Source organism: Apteryx mantelli, chromosome 22 (assembly GCF_036417845.1).
Source record: "Apteryx mantelli isolate bAptMan1 chromosome 22, bAptMan1.hap1, whole genome shotgun sequence".
In the NCBI taxonomy this organism is placed as follows: Eukaryota; Metazoa; Chordata; class Aves; order Apterygiformes; family Apterygidae; genus Apteryx; species Apteryx mantelli.
Window position 1 is genome coordinate 13,048,998 of NC_089999.1, and position 17,312 is coordinate 13,066,309.

At 46.3% G+C, this 17,312-nt stretch overlaps 1 protein-coding gene across 2 annotated transcripts in view; it reads right to left on the reverse strand.

Moving 5' to 3' along the window:
* The window catches only part of ACACA (acetyl-CoA carboxylase alpha), a 149,858-nt gene that overhangs the window by 38,448 nt on the left and 94,098 nt on the right, over window positions 1-17,312 (reverse strand). For both annotated transcript variants that reach the window (XM_067309653.1, XM_067309654.1), the window contains exons 42-45: window positions 16,851-17,120; window positions 16,394-16,491; window positions 15,058-15,178; window positions 14,511-14,621 (exon numbers count right to left, since the gene is read on the reverse strand). In XM_067309653.1, coding sequence (XP_067165754.1) covers window positions 14,511-14,621; window positions 15,058-15,178; window positions 16,394-16,491; window positions 16,851-17,120 — 600 coding nt within the window. The remainder of the gene's footprint in view (window positions 1-14,510; window positions 14,622-15,057; window positions 15,179-16,393; window positions 16,492-16,850; window positions 17,121-17,312) is intronic.

Consider the following 17,312-nt stretch of genomic DNA (forward strand, 5'->3'; position numbering starts at 1 on the left):
TAAAGCATTGCCTAAATGCTAAGGTACAACATTATAATTTGCTAACTTTGGATTTATTTCCCTTTGGAGGAAAGAAGGCCCAGTAACCTGACACTTTACAAAACTCAGCACCGTACAAGCACCAGACTATCCTCACACAACTCCCTGCGAGACAGGCGTCACTCGAGGTTACCTACCGAAGAAACCGAGCCACAGGAGTTAAGCAACTAGCTCAAAAATTCAGAAGTCACTACAAGCGCTGTGGTTGTGTAGAGAGAAGTTGGGTCTCCCTTCCAAGCTCAAACACCTTCATTTTCCTCTGTAAGAAAATCTGTGCCATGAAAAGGCCTGGTAGAGAAGACAGCAGTATAGATTTAGGTTCAAAGAAGAGGGAAAGCACAGGCCTCCAGATGCCAGACACAAGCCTAGCTAAATGCTTTCCACAGAGGAAAATAAAAATAAAGAGGATTTAAACTCCCCATGTACAAACTAATGCAAACGTATGTACATGCAAAATGGGCCTCTGCTGCTGCTTATCTAGAGACACTGTAGACAGCTCAGGTTTACCACTGCTGACAGGCAATGAAAACAGTCTAATATACCGCCTGCTCTCGCCCTTAAATCCCTTTTTGGAGATCAAGATAAATATGCAGTTCCTTTTCCCCAGTGCTCCAGACATTTCAGTGAAGTGGCAGAGCACTGCGAGGGTCTGTGCAATGAGATCCCTCTGTAATACCGAGCGAGCGTAGTATTTACTTGTCAGTGCTCGTCAGTGGAGGCACCGCAGTCCCAAGCTGCGGTTAAAAGTTGTCCTGACGAGCGCTCGCTCCCTTCATCTTCATGACATACATGTCCCCACGCGTGCACTCAAGCCTCTGTGCTGGGTGCGGCAGCCGGGAGAGGCGATACACACGCTGGCGCTAAATCAGACCCTGACTTAACCACAGCCAAACGCACAGCCAGCTACTCCCCGACGTTCCCTAGTGCACGAAGGATTCAGCCGAGGGGTTAAGAGCCCATCTTCCCGGGCTAATGCTAGGCTGGGTGCTAGTCCCCTAACCTGTTTCTGCACGTGTGCTCTTGGGAACGATCAGAGATCCTGCCAGCTTGCTTCACGCATGCAGCTGCAGACCGGCCTGGGTGGCAGAGGTTAAAAGGCACCGAAGGGCTAGCCAGCTTACAGACAACGATCATTCGGCTTGAGAAAAAATGAATGCAATAGCTCATCCATTCGGCTCTGCTAACCACCTCATCTCTGACCTGAGAGGACTACATTTTTAAAGGCTGACAAGTAATTCAATCTCCAATTAACAATTTTAAATGGTGCAATGCATATTGCTGTATAAATGTTTCTGCAAGAAAATATCCAAGGGTGAAAGAGAATACTGCTGCTAGAGAAGTCCAGAACTGATGTTTCTGCCATTAAAGGATTCAGACGTTCCACATTCAGCAGAGGCAGGAGCATGATTTAGAAATGTTGCCAGACAAGTTAGACAGATGCTACAAACAAACTCGGAGGAAAAAAGACCACATGGGAAGTTCTGTATCTGACACAGCCAGGATCTGTGAAAAGGGTAAACTTCAAACCCTGAGAGTCTGGGTCAGCGAAGGTACACTGGGTCACACAGAGTAGGAGGTTAAGAAGTGAAAGCAGCATCAGCCCAAGCCTTACAGAAGGCATCTGTGCAATGCCTGAACACGTGCACGGAAGGGTTAAGTTTGCAGAGCAGGTCTTTCCTAGGAAAAAGGTTACTAGCACTCTAGGGAACAGCCAAAGATGCAGCTACCAGAGCCAGCCACCCCAGAACAGAGATCAAGAAAGGTCCAGCAGGAGGGACGGCAAAGAACAGGTTCCAGATTTTTAAAGCTCAGATATATAACACACGTATAACTTAGTAATATTTGACCTCTGATCTTGTGCTTAATTTGGCGGCAAAGACAGATGAAAAAGAGCAGCCATGATCAGCAAAGCACCAGACGATAGGCTTCTAGCACCAGAAAATTTGCTTTAAATTAAAATTTCCTCCACCTCTCTTCTTAATTGGGTCACAAGATAAAATAAGAGTGAAAGCCATACAAAATCCAGAAACCATGTTTCTGGCCACCCGAAGTCTGACATGCTAACAGTAAAAGGAAGCTATCGTGGGTCACTATCCCCGCACTGAAAATCCCAGACTTGCCCTTTCTGAGGACCCCCTACTTCCGTTACTACTGCTTCCCTGCACGTTATCCCTGTACCTTTGCATTTTGGATATAATCTCCTGTTTCGGATACAGCAACAGCAGGTCTGACATTTCCTAGTTAGGTGCAGCAACTGCCGCCTCCTTCAGCTGGAAGGGATTAGCAAGCAGCTCTGGTTTCCTCCACGCCAGCAGCCTTTCCCCCGCGTCCCCTTCAAGCACTAACACCAACCACAGCCAAAAAAGCAGGACTGCCACCAGCTACCCCTTCCACGTTTGCTGCTGAACAGCCTCCTGGGCACCACAGACCCAGCTCAGTCACGTAAGCCCCTCCGTTTCCCCTTCTTTTGCTCCCAAAGACAAACCTCCCAAGCGTGCAGAAAGGAGTGCATTTAATAGGATCCACAGGACAAAACTATTCCTCTGCGCCTCCATCCCATCAAAGCGATGAGGCCACTCAGCGAAGTGCTCAAAGGAGACGCGAGATCTGGAGCTGCATGTGCTGCAGCTCAGCTCATGACTGCATGAACACGTGCTACCTTCCAGGTAAGGCAGCTTTCGACGTTACACGCTTACATAACTCACACGCAGTATTTTCAACGCTGACTTCATTTGTTCTACGCTTCTCTCACTGTTATTATGGGACACCACATTTCTCTTTACTTTACAGGATCTTTGGGAAAGGTACAAAGGAGAGGCAGGATTCTAACAGCCTTTCCAGCCATTAAAAGACTGTTCTCATCAGGTTTATAGGTATGTCACACGCATTTTAATCATTCTCTAGCACTCTAAATGGCGATGACCAGCTGCTTTCTCCGTGTCTCTTGTCTGAGCTGCTAGTTAGTTGAGACGTTTACTGCGAAGCTGGTATAACTGCAAACTTGGGTGGCTCAAATGTTTCATCAAAGATGAACGATGTGAAAAAATGACAGTAGAGGTCTTGAATGGGAATCATTATGTAACTTAAGTGCTGTTATTATTCAGAGCATATCATGTGTTTATATCAAATGTGTCAGATTTTTATCCAAATAATTTCAATAATTGCAATTCCCATCCCACAATTTATATTGCCTGCCAGAAACCTGAAGCAGAAAAGGCACATGCACATACTATAAATAGCCTTGTTTTCATAAACAGGCAGAAATGATAAAAATGAATGTCTCATCAGAAAATACAATGCAGGAACTTAAAACCTGACTGCTATTATGTGCAGTCAAGCCTCAGCAGATCTTACAGTGCTCATTTCTATCATTCAGCTCTTCCCGGCACACATCAAGTCATTAGAGGGTAAAATAGTGGCAACACTGAGCAAGAGAAGCAAGCCGAGTTCGGATGCCAGCAAGAGCCGTGCTTCTCTGCAGACCCCTTCCTCGAGGCGTTAGGCTATTCGCACGGTGGCACGGGCGCAGACACCTCCTCTCCGCCTGGAAACGGACTGCGGTTCTTGCATTTCTAATCTATGAATGTGTGCAGTTCCTGCACTTTTAATTTACGAGCGTTCGGTGGGGGACCCTTCTGACTTGGGAACATATTGGCTCGGTCTAATGCTTGGAGATTATTAAAGTCAGAGCTATACTCCACTATCAAGTCTACAGATCTTTTATTTAGAAGATATGGTGCTCTAAATGCACAAAGAGCTCCCTGTCACCTTCACATTAAAGCCCCTAGTGCCTGGTAAATGGAATTATATAGCTGTCATCTCCTTTCCCCAAAGTTTTAAGAGTACAATGGGCTCATTTTTTCACACTCCATCCCAGCTTCAGAACTAAGAGACCTACTTTGTATTGATTTAAAGTCTCAGAAATAAATAAACCTGCTTCACCAATGTGATTCACAAGAAATTCATGATACACTATTGCATGATATATTTCAAGCTGCGGCTCCAGCTCTTTTTTTCTGTGGTGAGTGATGGGGGAGGTGGGAGGTAGGGGGAGCTGGGGGGGAAGCTGACAGCCTGATGGTTATTGGAGATGGCTACTGACTGCAAATCCAGAAGCAGGTCTTGCTGGTGGAGCCTTTTTCTTGTTTTAATTTGGTGAAATCAGAGGGGGAAGGAGCAATTGCACTTCGCCTTGGAGGCAGCAAGGGAAGACACATCCAGATGGACACTGTAACTCCAGTCTGTCCTTCTGCAACGCCTCCTGCCTGAAGATCCCAAAGTACCTTACCAGCGCAAATGGACCAAGGCTCCACGGCCGATTAGATACAGAAGAGGCATCCTGTTTGCAGAGGGCAATATCAAATGTTAGTGGGAGAAAACGATTTTTCCATCCTGCAAGAATTTATGGGAATTTTTGAAAAGAAAACCTTCTTCTGGATTGCAACAGAAAATCAAATTTTGCAATCTGAAGATCTGAACAAATATTAGACAGGGTCAAGATGTTTGCTTCCAACCTTTGAAGTATTTGTTATAGATATTTTAAGTAAAAATTAATTTGGAATGAAAAGTCAGGTGGAAGAAAAAAAAAGAGCTTTTCATTTGACAAAAGAAAATTCCAAATAAGAAATTCATCAAAACTGGTACTTTTTCCTGAAGAGTTTCAGTTTCAATGAACTGGCATTTTCAAATGAAAAATGTCTTGTCAAAAAATTCCTGCCTAGCTCTCCTTTCACAGTGTAGGGAGGCTGTGTGTTTTGCTCAAGGTCACTCCATCAGTCAGTGGTAAATCAAAAGGACTCAATATACTTTGCAAACTAAAATTACAGGCCCCTATTCTACATGGTCCAAACACTCATAAATCCCATCTGTCTCAGACAGGGGTTCCCTAATCTAGACACTAGCCCTATAAACTATATTAATGATTTGTCTCCACAATACTTAAGGTTCTTGTTTTGGTCATTCTTTTAGTCTCCTCAACCCCAATAGATCCCTCTGATTCGGATATCATCCAAGGCTCCAGCGCAGGTACCTCTTTCACCAGGACAGTAACTTGTTCACTTTGCAATGTGGGTTTGGACTTAAACACGAGGTATTTTGACAATCTTCCAATGTCACTCCTGTAGTTCCCACTCAAGTATCCAGAATGACAGAAAATGTCTCTGCAATTCACTGGAGAAAAGAGCCATAGGGAGGCCATCCAGATACCACAAGAGGTAGCACAAGAAATATCTCCTAGGGACACCCCAAGACAGGGGAGGTGAGGACCAGTTATCCTGGGACGTCTCTGAAAAATGCCTCCTTCCCTGTTCAGGCTGGGTCCGGCCCTGGAGCTCAGGCGCACTGTCAGGTACCAGAGTCAACCTGTCAGTAAAAATATGCTCTAAAAGATCACCAGGATCTGAGAGACAATTCCTGTTACATGAAATATAGATAGGTTTAAAATACACAGGAGTTTCCCTGGAAGGTACAGGGAGAAATTTAGATAGGCAGAATATGAACCAATATGCTAAACTCCTGTTTAGCAGGAATAAATATCCACACACGCACCATGGCACAGGCACCTTCCACATAGATAAACTGATCAAGATCCATATTAAAAATGATAGAAAGAGGGAGAAAAAAAAAGTCAACAAAAATCTATTAGACTTTCTTCCCTAAGCAAACATAAAGGGACTGATAATGCGATGTCTGGAACATAAATCGTCTCTAATGGGAACAATACACAAATATCACCACTTAAAGAAAGGCAATTAAAAACAAAAGGTAGAAATGGAGGCTGGTGTTTGTTTATTTGTGTTTGTCTGAAGTCCAGGCATCCACTCGGCCTCCATCAATGTCCCTGCACAGAGCAAAGGCCTTTGTGCTACCAGGACAGCCATCAACCAGCCACTACCAGCAGCTACTGCTTGGCACTGCCATGACTTTAAAAGAAATGAAATCTGTTTTCCTCCTGCTGCTCAGTGCTGCTTAACTGAGACCGGCTCTGCCAAGAGCTCTATTCTGATCTTGGTTCCCAAACCAAAGTGGCTTTGCTGGCGTTAGAGGAAAGGTGATCTACGGCAGTGAGGTCCCTCCAGCAGCACCCTGAGATCCAGCACCCAAGAGAGCCTCCACTCATGACACTGCTCCTGCTCCCACCATGTCCTCTGCTGCAACCACCCAAGCAAAGCACAGCAGCCCCTCCTGCTTCCCCCAGCTGGAGCCGAGAGCGGGGTAACCTTGGTGAGATCCACAAGAGGTACTGACTAAACACGTAATGCTCTTGAAATGTCAATTCCCGTTTGACATTTCTTAGGCCCTCTTTGATTAGCATTCTCAAACACATTGCACATATACATATCTTCCTAATAGTCTTACTGTGCCACTACAGAAAGATTCATAACATGCATTAATAATTATAATGCTTCTTTGAATGACAGGGATGGCACTTGCTGTTCTAACTCACATGATTGCTTTGATCTAATCCCAAGACCGGAGTCATCTTGAGCAGATACTAAGCTATCACTGCCTTGAATCTCAAAAGAAGACCTTTCCCACATTCTGTATTTTATAGTAAAACTCCCAAACAGCATCAATCTTGCAGAGCCCTTTTTCATTTTTCCAGATTGTGAAATTGGAGGGTAAATATTACTGCTTGCGATACTGGAGACTGATCACTCATACACGACAGACTGACAGGCTGCGTAAGCTTCCTATTCCTCATCCCGCAGCTCTGCCAGCGAACCTCAGACCTGACACGGTAGCCTCTTGCATGGGCACAGCACCACCGAAACCGCTCTGCCTGCTCCTCCTGAGTCCTGACCATGGCGTCACCCCGTTATTCAAGTCCCAGGACCCCAACAAGTTCTGCAATGGGCAGAGACAAACAACACCCCAACAATCAGGCAGGGTATGTCCACGTGGCAGTCAGAAGAGAGCGAAGAGAAGGGTAGACAACAAGCATCACGGCGTCACTTTGGCTGAAGTGCCCAAGCACACCGGTTTCATGCTAGCCCACGTATACGTCACTCCTCTGACTGTAGTGGGGATGCTCCCACAAAATTCGACCCCAGATTTACAAAAACGGATCCACAAAGCTCCTCAAAAACAGCCACGGGGATCCAAGTTCTAGCTGTGATAGTCAGTACAATTCAGGACTGAATTTAAAATCCAAGGATATTCTCTTCTGGCCCTGTGCAAAGGGGTTGTTAGGGTGCTGGATTTTAAATGCAGATTGTCAAAATGATCCTTGCAGCAATTATGGTCTGTTGAATCAACAAGTCCTCAGGGACTCGTTCATAGCCACACGACTGACACATGCACTACACTATCTTGACACAGTGTGGCACCTATCATGTTAACGTCTTTACCATGCGCAAGCGGTGTCTGCGCTAATGAAAGGTGCATTCAAGAAAGGTCATTGGACATTTGCTGGTACTAGCTTTTATAAGTTTCTTTGATGTTTACATATTGCACTAGCAAATCACCAAGCTTCCACTACTAGTCAGTCTCACAAACGCATCCCTTTTAAAGCTGTTCTTCAAAAATATCTCCCACCCCCAAAAACCACCAATTTACATTGCCAGAAATAGTGCATTACTAATTTGGTAGATTGGTTCGTTTCGAAGACCAAAGTGTCAGCAGGTAACAGCCAAACCCATTTTGATCAGAAATGACATACCACAAGCAGGCAGTCAGCTGGTTGCAGACTGGGAAACGAAGTCCAGAGTTCTGTTTTTTAACTATGCTTTGAACATTTCATATTTTAGGGTTTTTTGACTGTTTGCCTTTACTGCCTCTTTCTCCACATGGACATATACTCCTGGCAGGTGACATCTGTCAAGCTCGTGCTTGGCACACTAACTCTAGTCCAGTAGTTGCAATCTGAATAAAATAACTTTCCTTTTTAAAAGAATACAAGGGAAGAGACACTTGGATGTTACTGACAAACCAGATTCTTTAGATTCTTTTGTCGAAATACGCGGCAGACTCCAGCTGGTAAGGGAGAATCTCCAAAATTACCGGATATATAATGCTTCTGATAGACAAGCAGCCAAGCCTGAAACCATCTATCAGATGATGCTTCCCCACCAACACGCTCAGCGAACACATGCAAAGAGCAACCTGGCATAATTTTCCAGACAGTGCAAGCTGTACTGCGGCTGCTGCAAAATTCCTATTTGCTACCCTGTTTCCAGGAGGAACCCTCTGGCCAGGCAGGTCACTGACCACACGTGCATGCACTCCCAAAAGCGGCTAACTCGGTGCTGCTCATGGACCTGCAGGTAACATTAGACAGATTTACGTCAGGTTATCCAGAGATGAAAGGCCATTTTATTAATCTAGTACCCAAGGAAGCTCCATACATGGGAATGGATATTTGAATCCTGCTAGAAGCTGAAAATAGGTGCTTTTTTATTTCCTCTATACCTATATCACAATTTGGAGACTAACCTAAACTTTATTTAATAGCATATAAATAAAACCACAAAATAAGAGGTCATTCTTTGCAGCTCCCTCTTATCTTTTGTGCATGATCGCAGCCTACTCTAAGTTCAGCAATTCCTCTTTATTTTTCTACAGACCCAGCCAACATTTCCTGACTGGCCCAGCAGCCAGTGAGGTTGTGCTGGCTCCCTCACCTGCTGGCATCCATAGCTCCTGGCCCAATTCATGGGTGCATCTCCCACCCCTTTGCTACAGGAACTCATCGCTCCCGACAGGAGCTCGTGCTGGAGCTGCAACGTGCAGTGCTTTTGCAAAACGCACAAGTGGAATTTCTAAAGCACTTTGGAGGCAGAGGCCCTGCAGATGCTCTGACCATGCTTCCCAGGAGCTAAGGTCCTCTCCTGAAGAGGGAAAGTCACCAAAATAAAAGGGAGAAGCTTTTTCTCAGAAAGTTAGTTCTGTGATTTCTTCAGTTGCCCTAGCTTACCTGCACGGACACGGTATGAAGCAAACAACACAGTAAGGGAAGAACTTCAAAAAGATACGCAAGACCTTTGAGGACAGCAGACACAGTAGGCGCTTCTTGTCCTGAAGCAGAGCGAGTAACCTTACGGCTGAGCGAGCTGCAGAGCCTCCAGCGGAGACCCAGGAGGTGCTGCCATCGAACCGCGTCCATCCTGTGACAGGAGCAGCCCTGCTGCGTGTCGAGGACAACACGACAGTCACCCGAGACGCACGCGGCAGCCAGACCTCCTCCCGCAACAGCCCCCCGGGGGCCGTGGGACACAGACGTTTGGGCACGTAGCACTTCATGGCGTGGCACCATGGGGCCCCAGGGACGAGCGTAACAGAGGACAGGTCCAGGTCCTGAGGAACCGTTCAGGCAGCCCAAACCTGGAGAGTCTGGGCAAAAACAAAGCTAAGATAAGAGGCAGAGATAACAAAGCAATCTGCTGCCTAGGTGCTTCTCCTTCACCTCACCCAACATGTGGTCAGCCAGTGTCTGAGAGGAGTTAGGACAAAACTTCCTCTGTATTTCCATGATAATCCACTATGCGCTTTCCTGCACTTCTCTAGAGCAGCATGGTACTGAGCCGAATCAAACCAGGATCCTTCTGCCTGCAGCCAGCTGCTCCGATGAAAGCTGGCAACGCCAAGATGCTTCCTCTCGGCACGCTCCACGTGCCAGTACTCTCCATATTCCTGCCCTTCAGGCCATCCCTAGTCTCCCTTTAATAATAACATACATCACTGCTGTACATGTAAACCCAAATCAACATTTTTAGAAGTGACCAGCCACTCCAGATGTCCCATCGTAAAGTGCAGTATGTGGGACAGCTCCTCATTAGCACTCAGGAAACGCCTGCTTGCGATACCAGGCTGAACACAATGAACTGAGGGGTTTCAAATTAGTAGCTGTCCCTGAAAATCTCTGCCAAAGCTGGTACCCTCCAGCCCCGCAAAAGAAAAAGCAAAAGAAGCCTAGAACATAAATCCATAGAGAAAACGTGACCGAAAGTCACCATTTGTTTACGTTAACAAAACAGTCTTAAAGACGGGATTTCTTTTAAACACAAAAGACAAGAAGGTGCAAACTAATTAAAAATAGGTCAGAAACAGACTTGGGAAGATCCTTGTGAGGACTGAAATGAAATGCAGTTCTGAAAGCTCGAACCATATAAGCAATACATCAGACTGGGAGTGCTGGGCTTTTCAGCCCTACTTCTATTAAAAAGAAAAGCAATGGAAATTAACCTGTTAGTGAGAGGCAGCACGTCACCTATCTCATATGAAATCGCACCACATTAAGCTTATGACGAGGAAAGGGAGTTGAGGGAGGTGGAAAAAAAGGGGGAGGCAGGGAAAGTTAAAAAAAAATCTCTGCCTCAGCAAAAGTTTTCATTAAAATTTTAGACAAATGATCTCTGTGTCCTTCTCCCATGCTGCCTGGGGCTCCATGCTATTTCTATGCAAATAACAACCTCGTGGTTTATATCTTATTATTTCCACCGGAGCTGCGGCGACATGACCCGAGACGTGTGCGAGGTAGACAGCGAAAGAGAGAGGGAGAGAAAAAGAGGGAGAGGGAGGGAGAGAGATGGAGTGGCTGCTCGCTGAAGTGTGAAAAAATATTGTCAGGAGTGAGCGGCAAGAACAAAAAAAAATTGCAGGGATAACGTGTTTATTTCAGCCCCTCTCCCCATGTGAACCAGCACCTTTTAAAATTCATTGGGCATCAGGCGATCATGCACAATCCATCTGCTTTCACTTTATCATTTGCATTTCATGCCTCCTGGCTTTTGATGTGCTGATACTTTGATGCAGTCAGGAGACGCGCATTATCATTATTTCAATTTTCAGGGGGGTCAGCGGGCTCAGCACACGCGCGCGCACACACTCACAGGAGAGGAATGAAATGTCATTTCCACCTCTCCACCCCCTGCTGAAATGCAATGGTGAAGACAAAAGGGGGACGGATGAAACGCAGCCCCGGTGCCCCACATGCAGAGCATTCTCCCCACCAGAGAGCATCACACCTTTTCCTTAAGCCTTTCCCCGGCTCACAGGTCCAGGCTATAAACAAAGACAGTTTAATCACGAGAAGAGGGAAATCTTGTACGGCTCTTGTGCACTTTCCTTCTCGCACCTGACAGGCAATGGGGCTGAGAGAATCCCTAAACCTGCCCGATATCAGGTGTCTAACGGCGATACGCCTCTGTACTTATGAAGCAGTGACACAGACGCAGCGAACAGCCAGCACATGATTAGGCAACCCCCAGAACCAAACATTAGCTCCAGCTAAAAACGACACTGACCTTGAGCTCATCCTCTAAGTTATAGGTTGCGGACGGGTTTTGGCAGCTGGACCTTTCCCTCTACACCTAAACCCTCGGGCTGGCTTTACATAATGATAACGAACAAGAGCAGCAACAGATCTGCTGGCACATTACGTTTGTCACAGTCTCCTCTGCTCCCCTTGCATATTAAAAAGAATCTAGTATTCCATAGGAAAAAAAACCAAAAAAAACAAACAACTTTCTGCAAAAAGCCCACACTGTTCTCTGAAAGTCTAATCGTCTCCATCGCTGCAGAAACGTTTCTGCACAGCACATTCTCTTCTTACAGGAAGAAGACATTTTGAAAAGGAGGTGTATGCAGACACAAGACTACGCGCAAGTTAGGCACACCATCCTATTTGGAGACAATAATTAAAGTCAGCAATGAAAAATTTTGTTCCAAATCTTTGACACTTAATTGGCAAAAGCCAAAGGAATATTTGTATGCAACTGTATTGGAAAATATTGACTTCCAACTGTCATGCAAGGTAGCAGTTTCCATTTATTTATGTATGTTTCAGTTGTGATCTTTACCCAAGATCCTATCAGTCGAACGAGGGATCTTCTAACACCCACAAGGAGAAGCGCTGACATTGCTGCACAGGGCTCTTCTCAACATCTCATCCACTACAAGCAAGGTTCACTTGCTCCACAGAGAAAACCACCATGGGTTTCCACCGTAGGACCCTTCTGGAGTCTTATTTGTGCACTGGTAAGAATAAACAAGACACATCATGCCCAAACAGCTTCCACAGTCCTATGAAAGAAGACTCTGTTTAACTGGCCCCTGGCTGACACAGGCCTGACTTCTAGCCAAAAGAAAATTCAAATGAACTGTCCCCCTAAATTCAAGGGGCAGCTGTTTAACTTTTTAAATATAAGAAGTGGGAGATGGAGGATAAGTCGGAAGTAGATATTGCCTCAGTGGCAAGATGATGCAAATGCATTAGCATTCACCTTTTGCATCACACCCTGCTTAAAATCTCAAGTGGAGTGAGTTTGGCCAGGTCAGATTAGTCCCAGAGATCATTTCACAACATCAGACATAGTTCAGGGACACAGTCATAGCTGGATCCATTCAAGCTCTGAATATAACTGCAGGGATCAGTAAATGAAGATGACAGGAATTAGCAAGACACATCACACAACCTCCAGGTGTGTCCAGGTGTGAATTCCTGGCCTCACACTACTGAAGGACAGGCAAACTTACACTGGGTCTGGGCTTCAGGCCTCTTTCTGGGAAAGCTGGGTAGGCTGCACTAGGTTCCTCCTTTGTCTGACCTTTAGGCAGGAAGAGGTTCAGCGCCTACATAAATATATATGCCTTTCCAACAGGCTGTGGGGAGGGAGAGGAAAGGATACACTTCTCCCTGCCGAAACTCTTAGGATAGGAAAAATCCCCCCCAGAAAGCATCTCCTTCTGCCCATGCCTGCTGACAGATGACAGGGGCTTAATTTAGATAATTTTTAAATGCCTAAAATTAAGTGAGATTAATCTAGTCCTATAAAAACAAACATTCACTCCATGGGTAGAGAATGCAGTTGAACCTGGAAAGAAGAGTAAAAGTGGAGGACTAAACACATGGGCCCTGCCATCTGGGAAGCTCTGCAGGGCCCCGATCCCCACCAAATGACAGCTGGAACCAGGCAACATATTCCACTTCAGCAAGCACTAAACCGACTCAATTTCTTTTTAAAGGATGAATCTTCAAATGCCTCTTTTCCTTCCATCGATGCAGGTGTGTGTGATGCGTGTAAGAGATCTAACTGAGGGTGCTGCGTCCTAGAGTTGATCGGATCAATGCTTCATTCTCTGCAGAGCCCCTTTATTCAGTGGAATAATTCAACGCGAGACTATTTTCCTTTCATCTCCCATTGTAGGGCAGGCACTCCTCGAAACGCAGCTTGCGCTGAAGCACAGCCACCCCAGGTGCCGGGGAGCGCCGGGGAACAAAGCGGCACAACGGGGAGGGCACTCGCGCCCGCGCCAGCCCGGCGCCCGCGCGGACAAAGCCCGCGCCGAGAGGGGCGAGCGCGAGTCGGCTGCGAGCCCTGCCTGCTGCAGACAAGGACCTGGAGGCTATGGTATTAATAGGCGTGGGGCAGCAAAGGAGAAAAATCGCCTTTGGTGGAAAAGAAAGAGCCACTTCAGCAGTGAAAGCAGTAAGTTTCCTTAGAGCCTGCGTTGTTCTCCCTGCCCCCCCAGCCGAGATTTCCAGCAGGTCTCAGTCCTTGATATTCTCCAGCCGCACACTCTTTCTTAGGCTTCAGGGCTCCCCCAGGATTAACGCGACACGCTGTGGATGGCTGAGAGCTCAGGGTGACTCTGGCTCGCACATTTTGAAACCTAGGGTCTCCCAGGCACGGCCACAATCCTCTGCCAGAGGCCTCCTCCCAAACGCCAGCCAGCCCTTCGCCGCTTCACCAGCACTCACTACCACACACCCACGCAACCGCAAACCACGGGGTGGCCCGGCTCCACAAGCACACACAACAGCTGTCCGCACGCTCCATGTCACACGTGCACGTGTCTCACCCGTGCACACGTGCAGGGGGCAATCCTCCCACCTGTTTGCTGCGGGGTTTCATATGCCCCCAGTTTGCTGACTTTTGATTTACCCTTGTGCCACTAGAAACAGCCCTGTTTCCTCTGTGACAGTACACAGCGGGTGGGAGACGGTGGTGCCCACTTTTGGGGCTCCTCTACTTCGGTCATTTCGTCATTGCACACAACCCATGTTAAAAGCTATTTCTCCTTCTCCCCTTCACCTCTTCATGCTCAAGCCCTTACAACTGCAGCCCTGGCTAGGTCCCCTGCCCAATCTCCAACCAGGACGCCTGGAGCAGGGCCCCTAGCTGTCAGTATGATGTTCTTCTCAAGAAAAAAACAGGTGCATGAAAGGACTTGTTTTCTGACCAGAGAAAAAAGAAAGAAAAAGAAAAAGAAAAAAGACTGCAAAAGCAAGAAAGTTTCCCCAACGCTGCCCTGTGACACAGCCCTGAGCTGGAGCAGACTGAGAAGGGTGCGTTAAGGCTCCGAGTCTTGCCCTCTCCACAGCTTTTCCATAATCTAACAGCAAAAGTGTCTAAGTGCAACAGCAGGTACAGTGGTGGCAGCTCCTTGACTCTCAGGCTGAACTCACAGAAATACCAACTCACTTCACATAGCTCTTAAGACTGAAATCAGTTAGAGATGTAAAAACTTACTTTGTTGAGGGCTCCACAGCCGGTCAGGATTATGTGCGAGTTCTCAACCTGGATAGTCCTCTGCCCTAGCCGAACAAGGTAAGCCCCAATTCCAATTGCCCGACATGTAACCTAAAAAAAAAGACCACACTTGATTTGTCCTATCACACAGCCAAAACCTATCAATTCAAATGTCTTGATAAAACCAGTCCATTTTTGTATTACAAGGCTACAAAAACTACCTCTCATTGCAAAACTCCAGAATCTATTCTTTTTGTAAAGCAAAGTATCTGATAATGTATGTATTTTATTTCAAAGAAGAGGAGCAGTAGCTTATAGACAGCACAAACAGGAAATAAAATGACTGCTTTCCAAAGGTGTTTTAAATTTAGTCTGAAACAGATCCAGGCCTGTAATGGTGCAAATAGTGTTGCTCAAAGTCGATGGGGATGAGCCAATTTACATCAACAAAAAGTCTGATCCCAGATGTATCTTTTGGATTTCACTGCAAGATTTTCAGCTGAAACAGACGATACAGTCTGAAGAACAGAAAGCAGAGGGGGATTACCAGATTGATGGTGATAATACTCTCATAGGCTAAAGATGATTCTCCAGCAATCATGCCAGATCCTCTGAGGTTCTCTATTCCAAGTCCGTCTTCCTTCCCGATAATATCTGTTATCTTATACCTGAGGGAGACACATACAGCCTTTGAGTCACAAGGTCCAGTGATTTGCTGAATCAGTTTGCTACAAAGAAAATGAAAAGTGACTAAATATCATTAAGGCTCCAAAGACTAATGTGCATAATACCCGGCCAGGACCTATACATGAGCTCGTTCTGCAGCCTTGCTGAACACCATGGAGCAGTCCTACATACGAGCAGTCAAAGCAGCATTGCAGAGAGGAAATGCCAAGGGAGAGGAACGCCTGTGAGAAATGTTCCTCTGTCATTCCCATAGGATATGAGGAGCAGACTGATCATAGAATAAAGGGCAAGGGAGGAAGAGAATGCAGCCAAAAGGAGAAAAACAGAACAAGAGATTATAATTAGGCTCTTACCTTTTCTTCACTTTCTTCTTTCACGCCTTTCTTCCCCAGTCCTGTCCCTTCTTATTCAGCTCTCTCAGACTGGCTTCTGTCTTTTCCACTAGGCCCTTGCTAAGTAAAGTACTTCCGCATGTACTTAAGTGCTTCACTGAAGTGAGCCACCAGCTCCCGTGCTGTGCACACGGGCAGGCACACATCCCCACACCCTGCAGTAGCCTTTTGTTCTTTCAGAGCTTGCCAGTCTGCAAAGTAGCGTCTCTCTCCTTCCTCAGCACATCCTCCTCCCTCCCCCAGGAGCACCACTGCAGCTGTGTTCTGGCTCCCAAAGTTTCTTGGCACCTCATCTTCACAGGTCCTACTTATGGGATGTAGTTGGGAAGATACAAATGCCTGGAGCAGACGTGTGCATGGAAAAACATATGTTGTAAGACAGTTCAGTGCAACCACTGCACCCCAACTCGTAAAAATGCTTGGAAGGCTTAGCCTTCGCTCAGGGAAACTCTTCTATCCTTGCTATGGAGCCTAGCAGAAAAGCTCTTTTCAAAATTTAGACTGCAAGCCTTTGGGCAAGAATCATCTTCCTGATCATACAGCGTTTACCACTGCAGGACCCTCAGTTGTGACTGGGACCCCTAGGCAGTACCACTATGTCAACAGGGCACTACCTCAAACAAGGCATTTCATGATACAGCTTGTTACTCTGTTGCTCCGTACTCTGAGCACACAGAGCTATGGCTTTCTACATAAGTTGATCCTAAAGAATATTCTAGCTGAAGACAAGGATGCGAGTATATCACCTTCTCGTATTCCCAAGGACGAACAGAAAGGTTTTCCTTCTGACTGGTCTGTGCTTACCTGGACTCTCCATTGTCCTCCACATGCTCACAGTGAACTGAGTTCAGGGCACTGACTTTCTTATAGTCTTGAGGAGTCAGGTACAAGTATTTGTATCCCTGCAGGGAAAAACAGTTTATTCATTTCATTCTCATCTGTAGTCCCTTTCAGACCTCCAGCAACCCCTTCCAAAAAGACAACTTTCAAGGGAGCAGAATTTAATCCCAGACAGTGGTAAGAACATCCTTCCTCAGCATCAGGGCTCTAGCTGAGGCCAGTGAAACCTGGGGGTTCTTTCATCCTTTAGTGCCAGTTCATTTTGGATACCAATTCTACTGTCTGAGAGACCTGATACCAAGGAGAACTTTGGACCTAACCGTCTGGCAAATATGTAGCTCACCTCTATTAAAACAGTCTTTGTAAAAATAAGACTATCTTGTGCGCTACAGTTTCACCTCCGATTCCAGTGCCTCCTTACTTTGTATGGGTCATCCGGGTCTTCCCAGGCGACGTGGAACATGTGCCGAATCTCCTCAGCCAAACCAATCCTGGCTCCACTGTTGGCAGCCACATAGATACGGGGAATACCATGTGTCCGAGCCAGCTCAGAAGCCCTCAGGAACAGCACATCCTCTTGAGGCCCAAAAGAACCTATTCGGTATGTAATGTCATTGCCAATGACAATGATATCACGGCCTTCTGGATACTCAGGGGTTTTGAGAGTCATTTTCCAGGCCACCATCCCAACCTGCAATCAAAGAACAGAGAGAGAGGAGGAAAAAAAAAGTAAATGTATACCTTCAAGTAGTGAAAGAGGGAACCAACACATGGGCCATTTTTCTTGTATGATGTGTTGCACTTCACCAGTTTTCTTTGGGAACTCCATGAACAGAGCTCTGATGTGCACTGCCAGCGTTGAGCACAGCTGGCAGGACTTGAG